The sequence below is a fragment of the Balaenoptera physalus genome, assembly GCF_965194825.1.
Source record: "Balaenoptera physalus genome assembly, chromosome: 17".
Classification (NCBI taxonomy): Eukaryota; Metazoa; Chordata; class Mammalia; order Artiodactyla; family Balaenopteridae; genus Balaenoptera; species Balaenoptera physalus.
Window position 1 is genome coordinate 6,591,084 of NC_138895.1, and position 27,306 is coordinate 6,618,389.

General features: G+C 39.1%; 1 protein-coding gene across 1 annotated transcript; it reads right to left on the minus strand.

Annotated features, from left to right (window-relative positions):
- Window positions 1–3,718: 3,718 nt before the first annotated feature.
- Window positions 3,719–12,561, minus strand: CYP7A1 (cytochrome P450 family 7 subfamily A member 1). Its single transcript, XM_082433026.1, has 6 exons — window positions 11,774–12,561; window positions 9,956–10,196; window positions 8,479–9,056; window positions 6,482–6,612; window positions 4,960–5,135; window positions 3,719–4,338 (listed from the first exon to the last, which is right to left on the minus strand). Exons 1-6 carry the CDS (start codon window positions 11,851–11,853, stop codon window positions 4,039–4,041), a joined length of 1,506 nt encoding a protein of 501 aa, XP_082289152.1. The 5' UTR covers window positions 11,854–12,561; the 3' UTR covers window positions 3,719–4,038.
- Window positions 12,562–27,306: the final 14,745 nt, after the last annotated feature.

Consider the following 27,306-nt stretch of genomic DNA (forward strand, 5'->3'; position numbering starts at 1 on the left):
CGCTCCTCCGTGCGGGAATCTCTCCGCTTTGCCCTCCGCACCCCTGTGGCTGCGCTCTCCTCCGTGATTCCGAAGCTTCCCCCCTCCGCCACCCACAGTCTCTGCCCGCGAAGGGGCTTCCTAGTGTGTGGACACCTTTCCTCCTTCACAGCTCCCTCCCACTGGTGCAGGTCCTGTCCCTATTCTTTTGTCTCTGTTATTTCTTTTTTCTTTTGCCCTACCCAGGTACGTGGGGAGTTTCTTGCCTTTTGGGAGGTCTGAGGTCTTCTGCCAGTGTTCAGTAGGTGTTCTGTAGGAGGTGTTCCACATGTAGATGTATTTCTGATTTATTTGTGGGGAGGAAGGTGATCTCTATGTCTCACTCCTCCACCATCTTGAAGGTGTCTCCTAGGCTTATTTGACCTTACAACTGGTTACTATAATTTTTTTTTTTTTAATTTTAGGCCCCTGTTTCAAATAAAGATCATGGCTAAATGGGATGATTTAGCCTTCAAGAAAGTTCTAAATTAAGGTTGTTTCCCAAAAAAATTATATCTGGGTTTTGTTTTGATGTAGTCCCCTCACATGCTTTCTTTTTTAAAGTGAAAAAAAATCTCATATACTAGTGCATTTTTTAAAAGGTAATAAAATTATAGAACGAAATAGCCTGTGGGATTGCTCTACGACAGGAGTTGGCAAACATTTTCTGTAAAGGCCCAGATAGTAAATATTGTTGGCTTTGCAACCACGTGGTCTTTGTTGCAACTACTCAGTCCTGCAACTGCACTGTAAGATCAGCCCTGGGCAAGAGCTCAAATAAAGGGGCACGCTGTGTCTCAAGAAAACTTCACTTATGGACATGGAAATCTGAGCTTCGTGTGATTTCTATATGTCATGAAAGATTATTCTTATTTTGATTATTTCCCAACCAATAAACAATGTAAAAACCACTCTTAGCTTCCAATCTATACAAAAACAGGACACCTTTGGCCCACAGTGCTATGGACTAGTAACCCCTGCTGTACAAGAATAAAGATGTGGAAAGATGTGTGGACACATTCAGCAAGTGACAGGCACTTCCCTTTATTCTGCTTCACAGATGTTGCATTTTTTTTACAGATTGAAGGTTTGTGTCAACCCTGCATTGAACAAGTGTATCAGCACCATTTTTCCAACAGCATTTTCTCACTTTGTGTCTCTGTGTCACATTTTGGTAATTCTTGCACTTTTCAAATTTTTTCGTTAATATTATATTTGCTATGGTCGATCTGTGATCTTGGGTGTTGCTATTGTAATTGTTTTAGAGCATCATGAACCATGCCCATATAAGACGGCAAAGTTAGCAAATGTGTGTGTTCTGACTGCTCCACCTACAGGCTGTTCTCCTCTCTCCCTGTCCTCGGGCCTCCCTATTCCCGAGACACAACAGTATTGAAATTAGGCCAATTAATAACCCTACAATGGACTCTAAGTGTTCAAGTGAATGGAGGAGTCCCACGTCTCTCATTTTAAATCAAAAGCTAGAAATGATAAAGCTTAGTGAGGAAGGCATGTTCAAGTTGAGATACGCTGAAAGCCAGGCCTCTGGTACCAGTTAGCCAAGATGTAAATGCAAAGGAAAAGTTCTTGAAGGAAATTAAAAGTGCTACTCCCTGGGACTTCCCTGGTGGCCCAGTGGTTAAGAATCCACCTGCTAATGCAAGCAACACGGGTTCGAGCCCTGGTCCGGGAAGATCCCACATGCTGCGGAGCATCTAAGCCCGTGCGCCACAACTATGGGGCCTGTGCTCTAGAGCCCGCGAGACACAACTAGCCCACGTGCAGCAATGAAGACCCCACGCGGCCAAAAATAAATAAATAAATAAAGTGCTACTCCCGTGAACACAGGAGCAATGAGAGAGTGAAACAGCCTTATTCTTGATATGGAGAAAGTCTCAGGGGTCTGGACGGAAGATCAAACCAGCCACAACATGCCCTTAAGCCAAAGCCTAATCCAGAGCAAGGCCCTACCTCTCTTCAATACTATGAAGGCTGAGAGAGGTAAGGAAGCTGCAGAAGAAAAGTTTGGAGCCAGCAGAGGTTGGTTCATGAGGTTTAAGGAAAGAAGCCGTCTTCATAACATCAAAGTGCAAAGTGAAGCAGCAAGTGCTGATGTAGAAGCTGCAGCAAGTTATCCAGAAGATCTGGCTAAGATATCCATGAAGGTGGCTACACTAAACAACAGATTTTCAGTGTAGAAGAAACAGCCCTATATTGGAAGAAGATGCCATCTAGGAGTTTCCTAGCTAGAGAGGAGAAGTCAATGCCTGGCTTCAAAGCTTCGAAGGACAGTCTGACCCTCTTCTGTTAGGATGATGAGTTCTTCTTATGGATGAGCAAAGAAAGTGGTATCTTGGGATGGAATCTATTCCTGGCGAAGATACTGTGAAGGTTATTGAAGTGACAACAAAGAATTTAGAATATATACATTTAGTTGATATAGCAGTGGCAGGATTTGAGAGGACTGACTCCAATTTTCAAAGAAGTTGAAACCATCATATGATTAGCACTTTTTAGCAATAAAGTATTTTTTAATTAAGGTATGTACTTTTTTTTTAGATATAATGCTATTGCACACTTAATAGACTAAAATATAGTGTAAAAACATAACTTTTATTTGCACTGGGAAACCAAAAAATTCATGTGACTTGCTTTATAGGGGAGATCTGGAACCAAACCTGCACTATCTCCAAGAGGTGCCTATATAAAACATATTAGTAAAGGAAACCACGTTAGAAATTTAGCTTAAAACAAATTTTCTGTAAAAGAATTTTGTTCATCTTGAGCCACATCTAAATAAGTTTAGTTTTCTTGGTATGAAAAATAACCTATGTAGGAGATAATTCCATGATAATATTATTAATAAATTTAGTTATTAATAAATTTAATAAATAGCAAGATTAAAAATCTTTAATGAATTTTATGAAGTGTGCAGATTTTTGAGTGAATAATTATTTTGCTTTTTCTAAGAAATGAATAATGAACAAAATTGTTGCAGCTTATCAGTAGGTAAATGCTTTAAACATTCGGAACATTTAAAAATTTAAAACATACAAATTCACACTTTTATTTCTGAAAGGTGAATCATTTCAACATTATCAAATGTTATAATATGTTCTTAGTATTTGTAGTACAAGGAAAAAGTTAAATATAATTTACATATAAATACATAGAGAAATATCAATAAAAATATTATAGCTGATAACTCCAGTACTTAAAATATTTTAAAAGAAATTATTCTTTTCATAGATGTATATTTAGTAATATCAGAAAAAAACTGCCTTTTCTGAAAAAAACACTTCCAATTAATATGAAATCTAATGATAGACAAGATCATTGAAACCTGACACAGACATTAGAGTTTCCAGCAAAAATAAATTAAACCCTAAAGAGAATATATTAAAACCATCTTTAATGTTCTCAGGACATCAAGATCGTCATTTTAAAAGCCATGAATACTGGATATAAGGAAAGCTGAAAACATTTTCTTTTTATTAGAAGGCATGATATAATCCTTTAAAATATCCTTTATAATATACATCTACACCCGTACGGCCCCATATCTGGTCAAAAAGTCATGCAGTTTCACTAAAACGTGAATGTGTATGTTTTGCATAACTGTTGGGTGGTTTTTATAAAAATAAAGCAGTTTCCTTAGGAAAAAAAAAGAAATTTTGCCAATTGGAATATCTTCATTCTGGAAAAAAAAAAAAAAAAGACTTTTTCCTCTGAAAATAATGAAGTTCAGTCCGTGGCTATATGAACATTCACTGACGTATTGAAATGAAAACAAATAATTGTGCTTCTAGGAACTAGTTTTTTTTTCACTTGCAGGGTCTGAAATAGCCTCTGCAAACCATCAACAAGATGTTAAGATTCACAAGCAAGCGCTGGTGAACAGAACTGGACCTGCTGTATCCATTCTACCACCACTAAGCATGTCTGTCCAAAGGGACTGGGAAATGATGGTGCTCTGCAGTCTTGTAACAGCATCAGGGGTCCTCTTTTCCAAGCATATGTTCACAGATGTTTGAATTTATATCTAAACTCAATATCATTTAATGGTGGTAAAATGCCCAGGCCTGCACGGGACTGGTCCAAAGGGGGACATTGAACACAGCTCTCCACAAGCTCCAGTTCAAAATAGGAAAGCATCAGAATCAAAAACTGCTTGATTTCCTGGACAGCAAATAATCTTCCAGGACATATAGTTGCCCCTGACCCAAAGGGCATGTAGTAGTACTTTAACTTGAGTCCATTACTATAGAAGGCGGTCTTTGTCTTCCCATTTTCATCAAGATAGCGATCATATTTAAATGTCTGCAATAAAGATACAAAGAAAACAAATGTATAAGCTGGTTTAAAAGGAATTTATCTTTTTCTTAACCTGGAAGTTCCAAAGAGTAATTTTCTTTTTTAATCCAATCTATGAGTAATTTAACAAATACCCCACCTTGAATCAGAAAGTAATAAGAAGCTGGAACTTGAGGAGAACTGGTGGGAAAGAGAAACCTTTATACCTCCTATCCCGCCTGGGCAACTAGTTCCTCCCTCTGTTAGGCAGAACTAGAAAGAAGGATTCAAATCAGGAGCTAGAGGAGTCAGTATATTAGCCCCTAATTTCCTGGATTTGGGAGCAGGCACTTTTTAAAGAAGAAGAAGGGCAGCAGCTTTATTATCACAACTGCAGATATAATCTAGTAGAGATTATGTGATGACCAATACCAGGAATAAAAATTAAAATTTCAAGCTGTCATCCAAATTCTCCAAATTAGATAAATATTTGACATTAATAAAAGAGACAGTCCCTGTGGTTTCAATGATCAAATGAATTCTGCAATGGTAAATTTCTTCTTTATTTCAATCTGGGTAGACATCACCTGGATACTGAATTTTTTTTTTTTTTTTCTGGATTCTGAACTTTGATGAACAGTCACTTACCAAAGGGTCTGGGTAGATTTCTGGATCTAAATGCATTAACTGCGGATAAAGAGCTATGATGTCATCTTTGCGGATATTATAGGAACCATCCTGGAGGTGCAAAGTGAAATCCTCTTTAGCAGTCCGGATGTTGAGGGAAGCACTGGAAAGCCTCAGAGACTCCTTGATGATACTGTCTAAAGATTTTAAAAGGAAGAAAGGAGGAGAGGAAAGGGAGAAGGAAGAACAAAGTATTTATAAAGGCCACGTAATGTAGAGTCTGAAATACTTCTAGCAGCCTATAACACAAACCTAAAGAGACTGTGGGAAGCTGGCCAGATAAAAATTTCTCAAACTTTTTCTGTGCTGTGATCAATGATTCAGTTGTGTCTGAATGTATTTTTAATCTGATAATCTGAGTTAATAATCTTTTGGTAAAGATACGATCTTCTTGGTCATCAATGGGAGCTAGACTTTCATAATTTTATGGAAAAATAATCTTATTTCTACAAGACACTAGACAGCTAATACAATTGGAAAACATCAGTAAATCACTTTCATGTGAATTAGTCAAAGTTTATCACTTTTGAGATTTAATATACTAACACTTTTACATAGAAATAGTTTTCCAGATGTTTAATGCAGCTTCACTTCGGTGTTTACAAGAACCCAATTTTATCATTACGCTATCTGATGTTGTGTGATTATGCCCTGCATTCTGGTAAGGGCATAAATGGACACAAAGAACACGCGGAGGATAGCTGAAATATAGGATGAGAAAGTCTCGCCTGACCTTCCGGTCCCTGTCCTTTTAATTGTCATGCGTTAAGTGCTCGTCACATGACTGTGCATAAAATCATAGCATGTTAGCAATTTATTTCGCAAGTGAGAAAATGAGACCCCGAAAAGTGAAATGACACGTCCGTGGTTTCTACGGCAGGCAGAGTCCCACGTGGAGCCTGTGCTCCTTGCCGCCCTAGTCCCTTCCGCTGAGACACACTGCCCCTGAAAGCATACGTTGGCTTATTTCCTCTAGAGAAACATAACAAAAACAAAGAGAAAACCCTTTCTTACTCTAAAAATATGGTACTTTTGTATTTCTATAAAATCCACAGAAGCCAACATTTTTTCAATGAAATAACCTTTCCGCCCCACCACCCAACCCATGCAGCTAATTGCGGTTTCATTATGGTACTTTTCCCCCTTTCATTTCATGAAAATGAGTAGCCCATTAACTATAAGATGACTGGTCAGAGCAGTAACAAATGAGGCAGAGCAGGGCAGCACAGAGAAGAGGTTGAAAGTGCAAGGTCAAGAGGTCCACATTATCGCTGTCATTGGTTCCACCATCCAATCCCGGGCAGTGACGTAACCTCTAAGTGCCCATTTCCTCACTTGTTATACACAAATATTGAGTTGGCAAAAAAAGTTCAGGTTTTTCCGAACAAGTAAGTAAGTATGCAACAAGTAAGTGCTTGATGTGTACTGACAATTCCTGTTAGGAGGATGCAGTAAATGACATGTAACAACACAGCAAACACACCTAGCACAGGCATGTCATCCAGTTGTATCCGGTTCAAATAAATTGGATTGTCTTCAAAGCTAATTTTTTGACCAGCGTTCTCTAGCATTTTATTCACTTCTTCAGTGGCCGCTTTCATTGCCTCCGGGTTCCTATGAAAGGTTAAGAGAAAAGAAAAGATGTACAGAACAGCTTTTTCTCTACCAAAAGGTCTGCAAACGAATAGACGGTTTCCCCTTCTTTTAACCAGGTGGTCAAGATACAGAGAAGGTGGGAAAGGGACATTCCCATTTATTTTTTACTCTATTTTATAGCTGTGTTTTAAGTCCTTGGATGTTAGCAAGAACTGTTGCCTTAAACGTGTCCCGTGGGCTTCCCTGGTGGCGCAGTGGTTGAGAATCCGCCTGCCAATGCAGGGGACACCTGTTCGAGCTCTGGTCCGGGAAGATCCCACATGCCGCAGAGCAACTAAGCCTGCGAGCCACAACTACTGAGCCCTCATGCTGCAACTACTGAAGCCTGCGTGCCTAGAGCCCGTGCTCCGCAGCAAGAGAAGCCACCGCAATGAGAAGCCTGTGCGCCACAACGAAGAGTAGCCCCCGCTCGCCGCAACTAGAGAAAGCCTGCGCGCAGCAATGAAGACCCAATGCAGCCAAAAATAAATAAATAAAATAAATAAATTTATAAAAAATAAAAGGGTCCTGCTACATAGAAGTAAAACTTTGACCAGACTTTTATAAATAAATGTTTCTAATAAGGATTAAATGGTTAAATTAGTCATATGCATGGCAATTGAGAAAGAAAATTGCATCCAAGATAACAATTCTAAAGTACTGGCTAAAATGCCAAAGGAAATTTAAATTTACTCTTAACATGCATGTGATTCCACGTAGAACAGCTTTTCCATTTATATAATAATTTATTGTTCTAACACTTTGACTGGTGAAATGAATGCTACTTCACTTCAGTGCATTGACGTTTACTGGCTCCTCAGTGCCATGGTAATGTAGCCATATAACATGATCACAGTAAACTGAGTCTCAGAAATGTTTGACTGGTAAGTCTTTGCGTGCTTATCGTGAAATGGCTACTATTACCTATAGGATAGAAAACTGATGTTGTAACCTCACTGTAAATATGTGAATTTATTCCAGAAAGAGCTTTCTCAAGTAAAAACTTCAGAAGGCATTTAAACTTTGAGAAAGATTAGTAATGGTTTTTTATATCTGAAATTGTTTAAAAAATATTTTTATATTAAAGACATAAAATTATCAGCCTTCAATGGAACTTTGGCATTCCCAATCCTATGGAATAATAATTTTGTGTCTATGGGACACAATTTTGTGTCTATGGGACACTCAACATCCAATTGAACTGGAATAGTTCAATAAACCATTTGAATGTCAAATTCCCAAAAGACTATCACTCTGGGAAGACATCACATTATGCAAAATATATGTTACATACAGGTTTTTTTTTAATATACAGTTTTAAAAGGCAAACTCTAGCTAAATCCCATCAATAATAATATATTATGATTCTTATTCACAGCTATCAGAGTTGGTCGAATAGTATGACAGCAATCACTAACAGTGAAAAAACAGTTAATGCACAGACGAATAAGATACAGGCACTGTTCTTTTCACTGACAATACGTCAGCAATCACACAAGGATATTTTTATGATTATAAAGACCAAATTCATGGACTTTAGGAGGTGTCATGAAGAACAGCTTGGAGTTAAGAGCAAGGGCTCTGGTGCAGACAGCCTACATTGACCCTGTACCAGCACGTTCCTTTCCCTGGGACGGTCTCTGCTTCTACAAGATGTGTTTACCAGTCACAGCTGTTTTTGGAGGGTTGGATGAACTGATACATGTTAAACTTTTACAAGGGTAAATACCACATTCTTGATTGACAGCATGAGAAGGTACCACTTTTTTTTTTAATTTTAGTTAAAATGGTTGAATTTCTGCTTTCACCTAAAATGAAGAAATAAATGGATAATTTGCTAATTACCTAATCATCTGAAATAAGCTCCAGAAAGTCGCTGGAATGGTGTTTGCTTGCGAGGCCCAGAGGACAGCGAGGAGTGACTTGGCTTTCTCCGTGTCGTCCAAGGTGGAGAGCGTGTCATTCAGAAACCTGACCAGTTCCGAGATGTGGTCTCTCTTTCTGAGTTTCTGGAGCCGCAAGCCCTCCGCCAGTTTCTCCCGGGCGTAGTGGCCCGTCTTGAACACGTGAATGGGGAAGCCTGCTACCAGGGCTGGAAAGATTTTGTCAAATTGCTTGAAGTGGTCCAGGTGATTTAGAATGAGTGCTTTTTGTGCATCTTGCCCTGTGAGATCTTTGCCAAAGAGCGTGAAATACCCAGCTTCGAACATCACTCGGTAACAAAAGGCATACATCCCCTCTGACATCCAGGCGGGCGTCTTGGGCTTGGGAACCACCTGGGATCTCAGGACAAGTTGGAGGTTTTCCATCATGGCTTCTGTGAGGGAATTCAAGGCATCGCCCTGCAGAGTCTTGATGATAGTTTTACTTATGTTGTCGGTGGTATTTCCATCACTGGGGTCAATACTTCTGTGTCCAAATGCCTGACCGTAAATGAAATGTGTGAAAAAAGAAATTAAACCTGACCTAGGACTAGTAAATGTCTGAAACCCAGATTAGATGCTTTCATGATTCTCTACTTGTTAAAAAAAAAAAAAGGAAAACCGGCCTTCCCACATGCAATTTCATAGCACTTTACAAACGGCCAAATCACGCCCTTCCTTCAAGGCCAAGTTTGAGTCCCAGATTATCAGTGACACTTCCCTCACAACCACTCTGGTCTTCTATTTCTTATTTTTCTTATGCTTCTGCATTTATTTGCACATAATTTGGTACTAATCAAGAATGTTTTTAATCATTAGTTCCCTTTTATATTCTTTGTAGATGCATCTTAACCAGACTTTAAGCTACTTAGTAACAGAGACCAGTTCTAATATTTCTTTGCAGAGACTCACTTAATATTGATTAATCTTTTCTCTATAAAAGAGCCTCTTAGATCTCATCTAAGTGATGCCAAAATATCTGGTCAATTCCTTAACAAAATTAAACAATTGTGTGGCATGAGTGTGGTAAAACAATTGTTGAACGTTAAGTTTCCAACTTGCACTCTGGGTCTTGTGTAGAAATTGTTGACATGAGTGAGTTTGTACCTGTCTTATTCATACCATGCCATCCGGTTCAGTAAAACGTTTAATTTTTATTTCACCCTCATAAGCTGATTAAGAAATGACAAAGCTATACTGATTTTGACTTTTTAAATGATTAATACCAAGAGATTATGTCTAATTTGGTTTATTGTGTTTCTAAGAATCTCCATGTAAGGGTAACTCTCTTCAGCATCTCCGTCTTTACATCTGAGTATGTCAAAATGATTAAATAGATTGACATAGAAAAAGGTAGAAAATAAAAAAGCCAAATGCTATATAAATGCAAACCTGGTTACCTTTGCAGAAGCAGTGAAGTGAAATTTTTTCCAATCAAAGTATTTTCCATGATACAGCACTTTATGGTATGACAAGGGATTGGTGATGAAGTGGACATAGTTTCCCATTAGTTTGCAGGTGAAAACATGACCATGTTTCCTTTGATTTGCTCTGAGGAACTCAAGAGGATTGGCACCAAACTGCAGAGCACAACCCAGATACGGAATCAACCCATTCTCCAGAGGTGGTTCACCCATTTGCCTGTAAGACACAAAGAGATGGTAAATATGGAAAATTGCACATTGTTCTTTATTTATATTTATTTACATTAAATTTTTTACCCCTGACTTCAAACTTCAAAACTCTATAGTTTATTGATACTTTTTTGGTTGGTGGGGCCCTGCTCCTTTACTAAAAGAATGAATTATATTAACCTAGTAACATGATACATTGGTGAAAATGATAGCTAAATCCATCCATCCATCCATGCATACATTTGGCAAACACTGAGTGTCTAATATGTGCTCCTCACTCTTCCCAATGATAAGGATAAAAGGATCAACCAGGCCAACAAGATTTTCCCTATCAGTGTAGAGATGAAACTACATTCTAGTGTTTATATTTTTTCTAAGCATCGTTTGCCTAAGTATCTCAAAATGTTTCATCTGATTGTTTTCTCTAAAGATATAGAATCCTGAATGACAAAAAGGATTGCAGAATTGAAGTTTTCAAAATCTTCAAAGTTTAAATATATTATTGTTCTGTAATGATAGTTGCAGAGGGGAATCTTTGAGAAATTAGCACATTATAAAGTGAAATTGAGTAAGGTAAGTATTAACATGGTTATTGATTATAATTCAATGCTCTTTGTTGCTATTTTAAATGTTTTTATTTAAGAATATAAACATTTAATTTCCAACATAAACCACTATCCCTCTTGGTAGAATAACATAGCATAAAATAATTCTTTTTATTTTCATAGTTTGCAGATAAGTGGTTTAATTAAAACTAGAAACTACCAGTCCTGGTAGTTAATATTAAAATACCATAAAGGGCAAAACAAAAAAAAAAAACCTGTAAAAGGTAGACAGCACAGCAATGTACACAGTTGAAGATATGCTGTGGGTAATTCTGTCTTTGGGAGATTGACAAAGCAGAGAATATTTACATACCTCCCCCCCAATACTCTTTGAGGCAATCAGAAGTTAAATAAACTATGGCTATGTATCTGATTCTATTTGTATTTCTTGAACCAATTATAAATGATACATACAAATAAAAGTGATGTCTCATACATTTAACAGTTTCCCAGTTCGCCATGGTTGATTATCATTAATAAGAAAATAGTGATAGAATGATCAATGCAGGCTCTATACTCTTTCCCAGCTTAGACTGAGTGTATACAATGCACAAGAACTAGCTGAAAAAAGAACATTTATTTAGTCAGAGCATCTATTTAATCTACATGGTAGGAACTGCAGATCCACTTACCACTTATATCCTTACTAATACAGACTTTCTCTTTATATGCACACATAAACACACACAGAGATCTCATAAAATTTCTGTCAGTGATGTTTAACAAGTTTGTCCATTTTTACATTACCACTAGTATATGTCAATACTAAAAAGGAAACTTTGCCATTATATCTTTTGTGAGATATAATAAAAAAGATACTTTCAAAATTTTAAATTAAAATGTTTTACTTTAAAAAAATTAAGGAAGAAAATGCTAGCGTATGTAAGTACAGAAAACCAACTTTATGGTATAACAATGAAGGTAAAAGAACATTAAATGAATGAACAAAAATGCAATTTAAAAGTAAAGCTTTCCTTACCTTCTCCTCATTCCAAGGAGAAGCCACAAACAACAGCACGCTGCTATAACAATCCCCCAGATCAAAGAGGTGCTCATCATTTTGCAAATCTAATGCAAAACTTCTGAGGAGGAGAGTCTGTGATGAGAAAGGTAAGGGTGTCACAACACAGACTCCAGCTAGACTTTTATATATGGTAAGATGCTTCACTTGAGTGATCAAAGCAAACAATTAACCATCCTATTAGGAAAAAAAAATAACTGGCCTTGAACTAAGTCCACGGGTATCAGAAGAGGTTCCAAAACAATCAGAAACCTGCAATACTTGATAAGTTGAAGGTCTCTCAAACATATGTTGACTTAACATTCAGACCTGGGAATGACCGCTAATATTACAAATTTAGTATGCTTATAAAAAGAACAAGTAAACCTGTTCAGGATGAACATACGAAATAAAGAGGTAAAATATAATAATTTAAAGAAAAATAAGCGTAAGATAGCATTAAACTAGTGATTTGATCTTGTTACATTTAAGAAGAAATCAATTTAAATGATCCATGAGAAATACAGCAGTCAAGTTCAAAGGAAAGAGAACTGGGTGAAATGTTTCTGCTGCTTCATGTTTCAGCGCTTTTACAGAATCATAGGTATTTTACTATATATAGTAACATGTTACTTACCTAACATCCTCAAGAAAGTATCCCACGTAAATGCATCTTCCAATTAAACATAGTTTATTTTAAAACATCAAAATTTTATTAACCATTTTATTCTAATTGAAAATATGTTTACTAATTTTTCTCATTATTAAAGGAATACAACTTCATTTCAAATAATTTGAGACTAACTGAAACATATCTTGGTAGAAAGTCATTTCATAATTTACCTCCTCAACGACTGCCCACTCAGAGGTAACAACTGTTAACTGTTTGGTATATATCCTTCCAAACTTTATTTCTATACACACTTATATAGTAATTGAGCACCTATTCTGTGCCAAGAACTCTTCAAAGGTATTCTGGCTACAGGTTTTAATAAGATGGATTTATTCCCTGCTCTAATGAAGACACTATTGCAGTAGAGAGACAGATAATAAAATTTAAGACTTATGAATAAAATAAAACAAGGTATAGAGAGCTATCAGGGGATAAGAGCAACTGTAGGTATGCTGATGTGCTCCTCTGAGATCTGAATGACAGGAGGGGATTGGCCAACTCAAAACCAGAAGAGAGATTACCAAATGCAAAAGTCCTGAGTTAAGGATGAACTTGTTCTATCTAAGAACCAGAAGGGAGGTAGGATTGGTCAGAGCAGAATAAATGAGGGGAAACTTGGTTAAGATATAAGACCAGAAAACAGGCAAGAGCTAGGTCATATATAGGGACACCTGAGAGTAGGGAGAGAGATTTTGGAGGGCAGCAGATCAAAACACTATCTTCAGCTATACAGATTGCTGTGTTGTCAGGTTAACAATTGAACTTGAGCCAGAAGCTGGGGAGAAAAGTCAGGGGTGGAAATAGGTATCTCAAGTCATCAGCATTTGGATGGCATTTAGAGTCCAAAGACCTTATTAGATCACCTAGGGAGAAAATAAAGCCCAAGAAAAGAATAGAATTTAACACCAGACCCCAGAGCAGCCCATTTCTCGAGGTTAGTCAGAGAGCGGGTGAAGAGGAGACGGGTAAGGAAGGACCAGGAAGAAAACCGAGAGAATACAGTGTCACAGGAAGCAAGAAGGATGTACGTGAAGAAAGATGAGACATTTTCTGCATCACATGCTACTCTGAGGTCAAGGAAGATGACAAAGAAATGACCTCTGGATTTGACAACATGGAGATAGTTGGTGAGTCACACATAAACACGTGCAAAGATGGGGTTCTATTAAAGACTTTTTTATAGCACTAAAAAGATGACTATCATATTGTGGATGTTTCCCGTGACAATACGTATGTATGGATTATATACGTATCTGTATAGATCTCTTCATTTTTTCTGTGTGTATAGTCTTCCATTGACTAAATGTACTATAATTTAGTTAACGGATTCCCTACTGGTGAGCATTTGGTTTGTTTCTGGTTTTTGGCTACAGAATCCAGAGGTTCATTTCATCCTTTTTTGTCTCCTTAACCAGAGACCACAAATATTTTTTCATGGGTGATTTGTAATCATAATTATGAATATCAATCATTGTGTGTCAGTAGGTAGACTTCTCAATCCATTTAGATTTTTTTAGGGCACTGTGCCCGCTAAATATACTTAGGCTGATGTGCTTTTTTGAATTACTATGTCTGAGTTCTATATGACTCATTAAAAGCAGAACCTTTAGGTGGCCTGTCACAGCAGGACACCACAGTCAGAGAAAACACCAATCTAAGAACCAGACAGTTTAACCCTTTGGAGTCACCTCTCAAGCAAACAAATGGAAACAAACAAACAAGTGAAAAAAAGGGTACATGGGACCTCTAGGAATTACCTGCAACTTCCCGTGCATCTATAATTTTGCCAAAATTAAAAGATTTTCAGAATGGTAAAGGAGAAGTACATTCACAACTCCAAGAAAATGTCCTTAAGCCTTGTCTTCCCCACCGCCTCTCAGAACACCACAAACGCCTTTCGAATATAGCCTGGATTCCCCTTACCCTCATGTATTCTTTCTACTCCTTCCCTCACTATCCCTCTTCCAGACAGCAAAAGCCCAGGATGCACACACACCCAGTTTTCTTTAGTGGGATGAGGAAAAGCAGAGGCATGAATATGCATATTCATATTTTTCTTGTTTACGTACGGTTTACGTCTTCCTTCTAGGGAAGTCACTTCTCGTTTCTGTCCCATGTCCACACATGGCTTCTGTCACACCCCTAACATGCAGCCTCTAAGCTGATGAGTGGGGATTCGGATGCTGGTTACAGTTGTCACAACTATTAATAGCCTGCAAGGAAATACCTGCAAGGTCTCCTGATGAGTCACGTGCATAGAGTTTCGCGCTTGGATTCTACGACATCTCAATGTGTTTAGCACAGTGATTCGTGAAATGTCAGGAAATAAACAAATGCCAGCTGAGTTGGAAAGTCATTTGCTTGCTTTTTTATTCTCTCCTATGTTTCAAACTGTGACGTTTTATTACACACACACACGCTGTGCACCTACTACGTGTATCAAGCACTGCGTCAACACTGGGAACACAGTAGGAAACAAGAAAGCTGTGAGCTCTGACCTGTGGGGTTTCCACAGTAGCAGGGGAAAAAGTATGTGCCCTGATACAGAAGGAGTATGTTTTAGTTGCCAGAAGGCCTGGCGTGAACCGAGTTTATTTCAACACTCTAATCCCTTCATAGTCTGTCAATTTCCTCTGTATTTGTAGAGTAGTGAAGGGTCCACACTGATGTGCAGAGGAAGAAGTTCTGGGCCTCAGAGAATATAGGGCCCGAGTCCAACTCACCATCCCCATGAACAGATACATACAAAACATGGGAACTCAAACTAGAGGAACAGAAAGTAGAAAGAACTGCTCAAGCTATCTGCTTACGGAACCTGATGGCACACAGGTGGTTTCTATTCAGAAATGCAGTAAACATAGTTCACATGTGTGTGATTGCTCTAAATAAAATGAGCTGTGAATATGGTCAAACAATTGAGTCAACCAGTTGTTTTCTTGAATTCACAAGTCAAACCAACTCAGCGGCGGAACGTAGATCACCTCAATTAATGCGAAGCTTTGTGCTTTCCAGGAGCATCATGGGGCTCCCGTGGATCCCGTGCATCAGGGCAGGTCAGTGGGAGAACAAAGTGGAAAGGGCTGGCGGGGGTCTTGTTATGATTAATTTGAAGCTTTCATAATAAGCTCTTAGGAACTGTGTCTATTCACATGTCTTCAACTATTTTTTATGAAAAAAAGTTTTTTTATGGCATATACAGACTATCTTATTCTCAAATATTGTTTTGAATCTTAAACACATGGTGTCAAGGTTGTAAATGCCTAGTGTATCTAAATGTGTCCATTGAACAAATACAATTTCACAGGACTAGAGAATAAGAAGGTGTTGATAAGTTCTATTTCAGAGAATCATAATTTTTACATTAGTTTTGAGGTTTTCACTTTTTAAAGCTTCTGACATATATTTCCTACTTGAATAAAATAACCAACTCAGTTAGGCAGGGAAGGTATTTTAGCTATTTTAGAGAGGAAATAGAGGCATGAAGGTTTAGTGGCTAATGTCACATAGCTTGACATGGTTCAGGTGGTCAAGGGAGTGGAAGCTGGGATTAAACCAGGGTTTGCATCTTGGCCCTGCCACTAAGTATACAGCTTAGCACAAGAGGCTGTCCTCCCCAAGTCTTTGCCTTGTTATCTGTAAAATGGGGATGACCACAGTGCATGACATAATATAGATGTTGAGATGCAATAAGGCCATGGTATAAAATGTTTCCCCGAGGGCTTGGCACAATCTATGGTCAAAAATGTTCTTTGTCATTCGTAAGTGGCAAATCCAGGACACAACCCCATATTTGAACCTCAGGGTCCCTCCGTTACAGCTCAGAACCCCGCAAGAAGTTCAGTGGAAGCAACAGGCACCTGACTACAGATTTAGGAAAGAGTAAGCACACCATCTATATGTTCAAATATAAAGTTGATCCGTCAAACGTGTTCTGAACACCAAGCATGTGAAAGGCGCTGTTAGGGAATGAGGGGGAGATGGATAGATCATTCAGCAAATATTTCATTCATTTATTCATTCATTAATTCATGTTAACAGCACCCACTTGACATAAAGCACTTTTTAGGTGCTGGAGATACAGAGGTAGATAAGACAGGCAGACTCAAGGGGACACAGCCAATCAATAGGAGAACAAATCCACTATTTAATTTCTGATAAAGAAAGCATCATTTATATTATCAGAAAAGGTCAGGCAATGCATCAGTGTTTGTGTCAAGATCTTCACATGCTTGCTCATGTAACCCACACGGTGGCACTAGGAGATGCACACACACAGTTGCCTCCCCTTACGGGTGGCTTCATGCTGTGAAGTTCTGGCTCCAAGCCCCTGCCATGCCATACCACGGGGGACTGCCTGTCCCCAAGGTAAAGCAGGCCTGGGGGCTAGACTCAAAGGCTAATGGTGGCTTTGCTGTTAAGGCTCACCTTAATCTGAGCCTTCTGGAACTTATCCAGGAAGCTCAACTGGACAGAGAAAAGATATGAGGACAGTGGTCCTTGGACCCCCTGCGACCAGCCAAGCTCCCCAGGAGGGTGAGAGACCTCAGGGACAGAGAGAAAGAATGAAGCCGCCAGTTGGGGGGGGCAGGAGGGGGCTGCTGAGCCTTTATCCACTCTTTACTGGTTATAAATTGTGCTGCTACCAACATTCACGCTCCAGTTTTCATGCGAACATACGTTTCACATGTCCTGAGTGTAGAGCTAAGAGTGGGTTTGCTGGGTCATATGGTGACTCTAATGAAAGCGAGGGTAGTGTCAGTGGGATCCGCTAAACCGTAACTTGCTTAATTAAGAAATAATGAACCGTAACGTGCCTTCCCTGATCAAGCTTGATTTAATTGTCTTCCAAGAGTCACGTAGCCTAAACAAGTTGCTTGCCCGAGTTGTTTTTCAGGAACTCGGACTCAGCTGTGTCCAGTCTGAGCTTGAGCCAGCTGAGACTGGTCAAGACCCCGGACCCTCCAACTGCGCGTGCGCAAATGTCTGATCAGTGCCCTTTTGACCTCAGAGGGCCCAACTCTCCACTCCCAGAAGAGGCATCCCACGGAGAAGCACGTAGCTTAGTTGCACCTGCTCAGAACGAGGGTTAACTCCCCTTTTCCTTATCCCCCAATCACCTTGCCCCACGCCTCCACGCTCGCTCCCCACGCCTCAGCTCATTCCATAAATAGCCCAAGCCTTGGCGTCTTTGGGGCAGGTGGAGTTGAGGTTTGGCTGTTTGGCTGTCTCGTGAATAAGCCCTTTCTCTGCTGCAAACCTCGGCGTCTGGGCGTTTGGCTTGCTGTGCTATGGGCGAATGAACCTGGTTCCGTGACACTAGGTTTTAATTTTTTCGGACAGACTGTTTCCCGAAGTGGCTGCACCATTTTACATTCCTACCAGCAAGGTAAGAGGGTTCCAGTTTCTCCATGTCCTTTCAACAGTTACTTTTGTCTTTATGTTTTTAATGACAGCCATCCTAGTTGGTGTGAAATAGTATCTCATTATGGGTTTGATTTGCATTTCCCTAATGACCAAAAATGTTAAGCATCTTTTTATGTGATTGTTGGCCCTTTGTAAATCTTTGGAGGATGTCTATTCGAATCCTTTGCTCATTCTTTAACTCAGTATTCGTCTTTTTGTTGTTCAGTTGTAAGAGTTCTTACCATATTCTGGATGCTATACCCTTATCAGATATGATTTTCAAATATCTACTCCTGTTCTGCTGGTTGTCTTTTTCACTTTCTTGCTCATATCTTTGGATGCACAAAGGTTTTCAATTTTGTTGAAGTCTCATTTACCTTTTTTTAAAAAAATTATTTATTTATTTATTTGTTTGTTTTTGGCTGTGTTGGGTCTTTGTTTCTGTGCGAGGGCTTTCTCTAGTTGTGGCGAGCGGGGGCCACTCTTCATCGCGGTGCGTGGGCCTCTCATTGACGCGGCCTCTCTTGTTGCGGAGCACAGGCTCCAGACGCGCAGGCTCAGTAGGTGTGGCTCACGGGCCCAGTTGCTCCGCGGCATGTGGGATCTTCCCAGACCAGGGCTCAAACCCGTGTCCCCTGCATTGGCAGGCAGACTCTCAACCACTGCACCACCAGGGAAGCCCTACCTGTCTTTTTATTGTTTACTTTGTCTAAGGAGCATTGCCAACTCCAAGGTCATGAACACATAACATTTATGTTCTCTCCTAAAGAGTTTTATAGTTTTAGCTCTTATATTTAGGTATTTGATCCATTTTGTGTTAACTTTTGTATATGGTATGAGGTTGGGGGTCCAACTTCACTGTTTTGTATGTGGATATTCAGTTGTCCAGCACTGTTTGTGGAAATGAATGTTCCACTGAAATCTCTTGGCACCCTTTTTGAAAAACCAATTGACCATACAGGTAAGGGTTTATTTCTGGCCTCTTTTTTTCCCATTGATCTGTAGGTCTATCCCTATGCCAGCACCCCAGTCTTTTACTGTAGGCTTGTAGTCAGTTTGGAAATCAGGAAATCTGTGTCCTCCCGCTTTGTTCTTTTTGAAGATGTTTTGGATATTCTGTATCTCTTACATTTGCATATGAATTTTAGAACTAAGTTGTAAATTTCTGCAAAAAAACGAACTGGGATTTTGATAGGGATTGCATTCACTCTGATCAATTTGGAGAGTATTATCATCTTACCAATATAAAGTCTTCTGACCCATTAAAATGGGATGGTTTCCATTTATTTCGGTCTTCTTTAAATTTCTTTCAATGATGTTTTGTAGTTTTCAGTTTACAAATCTTGCACTCTTTTTGTTAAATTTATTCTTAAGTTATTTTATTCTTATTGAAGCTATTGACGCTATTGACAAGGAATTTTTTCTCAGTTTCATTTACAGATTGTTCATAGCTAGTGTATAGAAATAAGCTGATTTGGGGGTGTTGATTTTGCATTTTCTAAACTTATTAGCTCTAAGAGGTTTTTTTGGTGGGTTCTTTAGGCTTTTCAATGTACAAGATAATGTTTTCTGAAAACAGAGTTTTCCTTTCAAATATGTACATCATTTCTTTTTCTTGCCCTGCTGCCCTGGATATAACTTCCAGTACAGTGTTGAGTAGAAATGGTAAGAGCAGATGCACTTGTCTTGTTCCTGATCGAAGGGGAGAAGCTTTTAGTCTTCCACCATTAAGTATGATGTTGGCTGTGGATTTTTCATAGATACCCTTTATCATGTTAAGGAAGTGCCCTTCTATTTCTAGCTTTTTTAGTGTTTTTTAAATCATGAAAGGGTGTTGGTCTCGGGACTCATCCTCTTTTATATGCATACTTTTTCTGCATCTATTGAGATAATCATGATGTTTCTGTCCTTACTGTATTAATATGATGTATGTCATTAATTGATTTTTTGTACGTTGGACCACCTGTGCATTCCTGGGATAAATCACACTTAGTAACGGTGTATAATGCTTTTCATATGTTGCTATATGCAGTTTGCTAGTATCTTGTTGAGAGTTTTTACATCTCTCTTCATAAGGAATATTGGTCTGTAGTTAATTTTACTTGTAATAACTTTATCTGATTTTGGTATTGGAATGAGAAAGTGATCTCCTAATTTGTGAAAAATTGGTGTTATTTCTTATTTAGATGTTTGGTAGAACTCAGCAACGAAGCTGTCCGGTTCTGGGCATTTCTTTCCATGAATTTTTTTTTAAAATTTCAACTTCAATATTTTTCTTGTTAAAGTTCTATTCAAATTTGTATTTCTTCCTGCATCAGTTTAGATAGTTTGTGTCTTTCTGGAATGTGTCTATTTCATTTGGGTTATCTAATTTGCTTGCATACAATTGCTCTTATCATTCCATTATTTTTTTTTTATTTCTGTAATGTTGGTAGTAATGTCTCCTCTTCTATTCTTCAATTTAGTAAATTGAGTCTCCTTTCTCTCTCTCTCTGTCAGTCTAGCTAAAGATTTTTCAGTTTTTTCCTTTTCAAAAGAACCAACTTTTGGTTTTGTTGACTGTATCTGTTTTTCTATTCTCAATTTCATTTATTTCTGTTCTGATATTTATTTCCTTCTTGCTGCTTGATTTGGGTTTATCTTGCTCTTATTTTTCTAGGTTCTTAAGATGAAAGGTTATTAGTTTGAAATCTTTTTAATATATGCAATTATAAGTTTCTCTGTAAGCACTGCTTTTGCCACATTAATTTTGGTATTTTTTTTATTTCATTCATCTCAAAGTATCAATATTTTCTACTTTCCTTTGTGTTTTCTTCTTGATCCATTAGTTAAGAGTGTGTTGTTTAACTTCCACATATTTGTGAATTTCCCAAATCTCTTTGTTACTGAATTCTAATTTCATCCCATCATGATTAGAGAACATACTTTGTATGATTTCAAACCTTTAAATTTATTAAGACTTGTTTTCTCACCTAACATGTATCTGTCCCAGAGAATGTTCCACATAGACTTGAGAGGATGTTGTATTCAGCTGTTGTTGTGTGACATGTCCTATATGTTAGACACATCGAGTCTAGTTTGCTTATACTGTTGTTCAAGTCTTCTATCCCTGTTGGCCTCCTATCTAGTTGTTCTGTTATTGAAAGTTAGGCAATTCAACAAAAATAGAGGCTTTAATACCTGTTTCTCTCTCCAGTTCCATCAGTTTTGCTTCATGTGTCTTGGGGCTCTGTTGTTAAGTGAATATATACCTATAATTGTTATTTCTTGATGGATTAACCCTTTTATCATCTTAAACATTATTGCTAGAGACATTTTATCTTACATGTGCTTGATTTTTCTCCTATTCATGTGTATTTTAGGAAATATTAAACATGTTCCAACCATAACACAAACCAGAAGGTAATATGAAGTTAAATTTTTGTTGTTTTCGAGTTCATTTATTACTTTTTTCGCTAATGTACATTTGTGCTAGAAATGTGATTCTGCGTCATGTTTTAAAAACTTCATGCTTATATCTCCCTCTAGTGGACAGCCATGTACACTGACACTTCCTCTAGTTACAGAAACCAGGAGCAACCCACACTAACTCTTACTGATGGAACCATGAACTAGAATCCTAGAAAGCTCTGTATAAACCCAACGCATAGAAACAGAGCCCACTCTTGCACCCCACACTTTGGAGCCACCAAAACCTAGGCTTGTGGAGCCTCCATTCCGTTGTTGTAAGCCAAGGCACTGGTGTTCTCAAAACAAGGTGGCGGGCTTCCCTGGTGGCGCAGTGGCAGAGAATCTGCCTGCCAATGCAGGGGACACGGGTTCGAGCCCTGGTTTGGGAAGATCCCACATGCCGCGGAGCAACTAGGCCCGTGAGGCACAACTACTGAGCCTGCGCGTCTGGAGCCTGTGCTCCGCAACAAGAGAGGCCGCGACAGTGAGAGGCCCGCGCACCGCGATGAGGAGTGGCCTCTGCTCTCCACAACTAGAGAAAGCCCTCGCACAGAAACAAAGACCCAACACAGCCAAAAATAAATAAATAAGTAAATAAATTTATTTTAAAAAATAAAACAAAACAACAGAAAAAACAAAAAAAAAAACAAGGTGGCAAGCCCAGGAAGGTGCAGGACCCTGGAGAAGCTCCGAACCCAGAGACACCAGGACCAGTCCACGTGAGCTTTTCTTTTTTTGTAGCATGCGGACAAAGATGAGGAACCCAGCAGCGGGTCAGGTTGCCAGTCACAGCTGCTGCTTGACTCGTGCTGACCACACGGTTGTTTTGCCAGGCGGTGGTGCTGGATCTCTATGTAATGTGCTTCCCCTGTGACTGTCTTCAAGATTTTCCCCTTAACTTTGGTTCTCAGCAGTTTGGCAGTGATGTTTTTCGGGGTTTTTGTCCTTCTTGAATCTCTGGCTTGTGTTCTTTCATTGATTTTAGAAAATTCTTGCCTGTTATATCTTCAAGGATTCTTCTGCCCCTTTCCCTTTTTCTGGGACTCCAATTACATGTATGTTAGTTTGTTATCCCACAGTTACTCTTTATTTTTTTTCTCTTTGTGTTTGTTTGTGTGATTCCTACCGACTTATTTTCAAGTTCATTGATTCTTCTGTAGTTTCCAGGCTGCTAGTAAGCTTATTTAAGAAATTCTTCATCTCTGATCCCATGTTTGTTTCTAGCATTTCCACTTGACTGTTTCATGGTTTCCATCTTTCTAATGAAATTCCCCGTCTGTTAATGCCCACTGTCCATTTATTCCACTAGATCTTTTAACATTTTAATCATCGTTATTTTAAATTCCCTGTCAGTTCTAACATCATGGTCATCTCTGAGTCTGGATCTGTTGAATGCTTTATTTCTTGAAGATGGTTTGATTTTTCTTACTTTTTGTAGAATCCATCTATGACGAGATTTAAGTTCATAGATGTTAGATAGCAGGAAATAAAAACTCATCGTGAGAGAATCTATACTGGGGACTGTGGTACAATAGGAAGGCTTGAATGTTTCTGGTCAAGAGCTGACTCTGGTTGAGTATATGACTGAGGCAGAAAATGGAAAGTCAGAATCGTGAGGGGAAACTGGAATTTCTCTGATTTGTGCAAGCTGGAGCATGCAACCAGGGCACATATCGCCAGGACCCTTGGAAGGCTGCATCCTAAGACAAAGAGTTAACAAGAAAAAAATCGCTTAGACATTTAAACAAAAAAAAATTTTTTTTTGTCTAGTATTTTAGGAGTTTTAGTGGAAAGGAGGAATTCTTCAAGAGGTTAGCAGTGAAGTTTCTCTGATAATTGTTGATGTGCTGCGTGCTCCCCAGATGATGGAAGGATGAAGGGTTTTCTCCCCTCACCTGAAACCCAAATCAGGGGGTTTCAGAGAACTACTCTGGGAGCTTGTCATGTGCCCCCTGGCATTTGGACGACACAGCTAATAGACTTGCTGGAGCCACGAGAGTGAGAGGAGAGAGAGCTTCGTAGGAAGTAGCCTCTACCACCAGAATTGGACAAAGAGAGTCTCTAGTTTAGTCATCTTGAAAAGGACACACCCAAAAGAATGGTTCGGGGGAGACGAGGGAGATGGCTCCAGTAGGAAGGGTGCACGTGGGATGAAACTTCAGAAAGCAGGAGCTGAGGGCGGCTTACAAAAAAGGGCTTGCTGGTAGGAGGTCCCCCAAGGACAGGGGCGCTAAGACTATACCGAGCGGACCATCGGAGAAAGCACCGAAATAGATGTTGGAGGCCAGATGACAACCGCTCCAGCTTCTAAGCTCCACCCACAACTCTCCCTGCCTGGAGGGCGGGCGAGGGCAGAGGCTGTAGTAAACCTCAGACCTCCAGTGTCGGGGGTGGTCAAGGAGGAGACAGAAGACGTGCGAAGCCCCTCCCTTTCTCCTGCAGGTTTCCAGGCTCAAGTCAGACATTATCAGGTGGAGGGGAGAGGCTTAAACTGCACCTAAAGAAAGCAAACTTTGAAAATAATCTGCGCCTAAAACAAGAGGAACTGTGGGATCTGCCTGCAACCCTCGGCTATTCAGGGAAAAACTGAGCTATTTTAAACTATCATCCCTAATAAACAGAGCTGCTTCAATAAGCCAGTTCAGTACATTTCTCTGGGTAATCATTTAATCTAAATTTCCAAGTGTGTTAATAGAGATGTACCTAGTGGGTTTTTTTTTTATAACATTAAAAATCTCTATGCCTGTACTTACATCTCTTTCTTGTTTCTACTGTTGTTTATATGTAACTTTCTTCTTGATCAGATTTATCTATTTTAGTGAGTTTTTCAAATAACAAACTTTGATATTGGTCAAATCTATGTTTTTGTTTCCTATTTCATTTCTGCTTTTATATTGATTCCTTCTGTTTTTTGGGGGGTTATTTGATATACTTTGCCTGTCTTCCTGAATTATATGCCTAGTTCGTTTTCAATCTTTCTAGTTTTTTAATGTCTGTTTTTAAGGCTATATTTTCATTGAATACTATTTTAACACTGCTTTTAAATTCTTAACCAAAGATTGCAGAAACACCCTTTTCCTTTTACAGTATTCAAGTAAATTTTTTTTCATAAGGCAGTGAGATTCAGAATGCCAAGAGACAGGCTTCAGATGAAATAGTTTTTCAAGACAGTCCCATTTATTTTTCACTTAAGATCATTAAGAAATTTAATATTCTCTGCTGTGATTTCCCAACCATCTTCTATTTAGACTTCTCCAACATCGTTTCAGAGTTGTGTACAGTGAAGAAACTCCCCTTTTTATGTCTTTTTATGTCTTGGGAGAGACACAAACAGAAGAGAGATCTTCACAGACCAGCTCTGTGAAAGAGCCTGGTCATTGAATCCAGAAATAATTGGCAGTGATAATGTTTAACTTCATAACTTTTCAATTTTTCTCTAGGAGTACTGAAAGACAGATTTCTTCAGTTTTCTAAAAGATGTGGTCCAAATCAGCAAGCAAGAGTGAATTTCCCTGACTTAGAGCAAGCTATAATGATTCAGCAACACATCTCATTTTTTCCCTTCTTTTGCTATAATTTATTTAAACTTCCTCTTGAGAAGGGCGTGGCCTCAAATTGTGTGGAACTCTGCTCTCCTAAGTGACAATTTATTTGGTCTACCCTTTTTTTTTTCCAAATGAAGGAAGTATTGTGACATGGCAAATTGCCTAGAAACCTTAGCTGGCGAGACACAATTTCTAAAGATTCCTTAGCCTAGTCTACTTTTCAGCATTTATTGATTGGAAATTGATGGATGTATTTAGGGCATAATGAATCCTTGCATTTAGCCATTAGCCAAGACGAAGTGCAAGAAAATAGCTGTTATCTAGTTCAGCTGCAACAGTGAAATAATGACATGCAAAGGCAGGGCTGTCATGCATGGGTGGCTTTACCCTGCTGCTTAGGGATCACCATCTATGAGTTCTAAACTGGTTACTAATTAGGCAATGTGTCCACCGTGTTTTTAGGTTTGTTTAATGAATAACTTTATGGCCTCTCTATATCATATTGACTTTTTATACAGCAGTAGATAACATTATTTTATTTTGGTTTAAAGTGATAAAGATGATATAAATTTTAAGATGGTGAGCCCAGTGATGTTATTTCTGGCTCTAATAGTTTTGATCCAAACATCAAATTCTCCTTTTGAGGTGTTTGATTTTCCTTCAGGCGATCAGGAGATATTTCCCATAGCCTCTCAGGCTGTGGCCTTCAAAGCAATATTGATAATTGATAATGACATTAATCGCTTTCATTAAATCATCATTCATCATTCTTTGGATCAATGTAAGAACTGCCCAGCATTTTCCCAAGCAGTAGTGGTACAGTATGGCCCCCACTGTCCCTGAAGCTTAGAGCAAGGCAGATATTTTTCAGAAGATGTGGTGACAGAAATGCCAGGGTTCCCAAACCGAGCCAGTAAAATCTCCTGTAGGATTAGCCATGTAGAAAGGGAAACCATCAATCACCAGCATAAGTTAAAAATCGAAGACCTCTGGTTAGAGGAAAAAACAGAGAACTGATACTTCTGAGGATGTGGAAACTTCCTGGGCAGATTTCAGATCTTCACATACCATGGGACTCTGACATCATACCCTAGAACTGAGGCATAGCTTTCATCTCTTATTAATTATCTGGCTGTTATCAACTCTGCTTCCTGTGTGACATACGTATTTAACATACCATGACTCATTGTGAAACACTACTTTCCAGTTTATCTGAACATGTTTCATCATTCCACAGGTTGTCTGTACCTGGTCCACTACAGCTATTGATTGGGCACAGGTGTTATGCTGGATAACTTAACCCACAAGGATAGCTAAATACTGGAAACTCGGACACATTGCACCGTGAGCTATGCACAGCTGCACCCCTGCCCAGAGATTCCCGCAGTCCCTGCCCACCGCGCCTCTCCTCACCCACACCCCACCCTCCATCCGACCTCAGTCCCAGCCCGTCCACTCCTACAGCCAGGTCAGGGTTTATTCCTTTCTATGCATTCTTCCGGGTTTGCCTGTTTCTCTAGTCCAAGGAATTTTTAAGGATTGGCTGCAATGAAACGTCTCCACATGGCATCCCTGTTATATACCCACAAATACAAAGTTGAAAAAGAATTTCTTTACTCAGCGAATAGTTTGCCTTGCTGGTAGAAATTTATTTATACTCATTAACGCATATATGTGGAATCTAGAAAAATGGTATAACTGAACTTGTTTGCAGAGCAGAAATGGAGACACAGAGGTAGAGAACAAACGTACGGATGCCAAGGGGGAAGAGGGGGTGGGATGGAGTGGGAGATTGGGATTGACGTATATACACTACTATGTATGAAATGGATGACCGATGAGAACCTACTGTGTGGCACAGGGAACTCTACTCAGTGCACTGTGGTGACCTGGATGGGAAGGAGAGCCAAGGAAGAGGGGTTATACTGTGTACGTGTGGCCGATTCACTTTGCTGTACAGCAGAAACTAACACGACATTGTAAAGCAACTATACTCCAATTAAAAAAAAAAAGTTTATACTCAAATATTGTTGGATATATTCTGGTATACCTTCGCACTCCGTTCACATTGCCAGTCATCCTAGATACTGCTTTAAAGTTGAATGTGTAGACACCAATTACCAACATTATTTGTTTCAGCGCATTGATTCCTCTTATCAGTTACTTCGAAGAAAAGTTTGATCACTTCTTTGTAGGTGGGTTTGCTCCCGTACAGCTCAGCCTCTTCCCACAGGTACCTCCTAAACGTATTACTGGGCATTTTTAATACGTAAGTAGAGGCCTTGGCTGCTTCTCCACATAGAGGCCACCGAATAAGGGGAGGCTGGTACACGCTCAGTCTTTCCTAAATATAAGGGTTTATCAGATAATTAAAAGTCATGCCCCCTCTCGGAGAGGGAAGAGTCTCTTCTAGATATGATACATGGAAGTCCAGCCTTGAA

What these genes read in the sequence shown, in the direction of transcription:
- CYP7A1 (XM_082433026.1), bottom strand. Translation starts at nt 11,853, where the DNA reads ATGATGAGCACCTCTTTGATCTGGGGGATTGTTATAGCAGCGTGCTGT. An exon ending in CTCCTTGGAATGAGGAGAAG is followed by an intron (nt 10,197 to 11,773) that starts GTAAGGAAAGCT and finishes TGTGTCTTACAG; the next exon opens with GCAAATGGGTGAACCACCTC. An exon ending in AAATCTACCCAGACCCTTTG is followed by an intron (nt 4,339 to 4,959) that starts GTAAGTGACTGT and finishes TCTTTATTGCAG; the next exon opens with ACATTTAAATATGATCGCTA.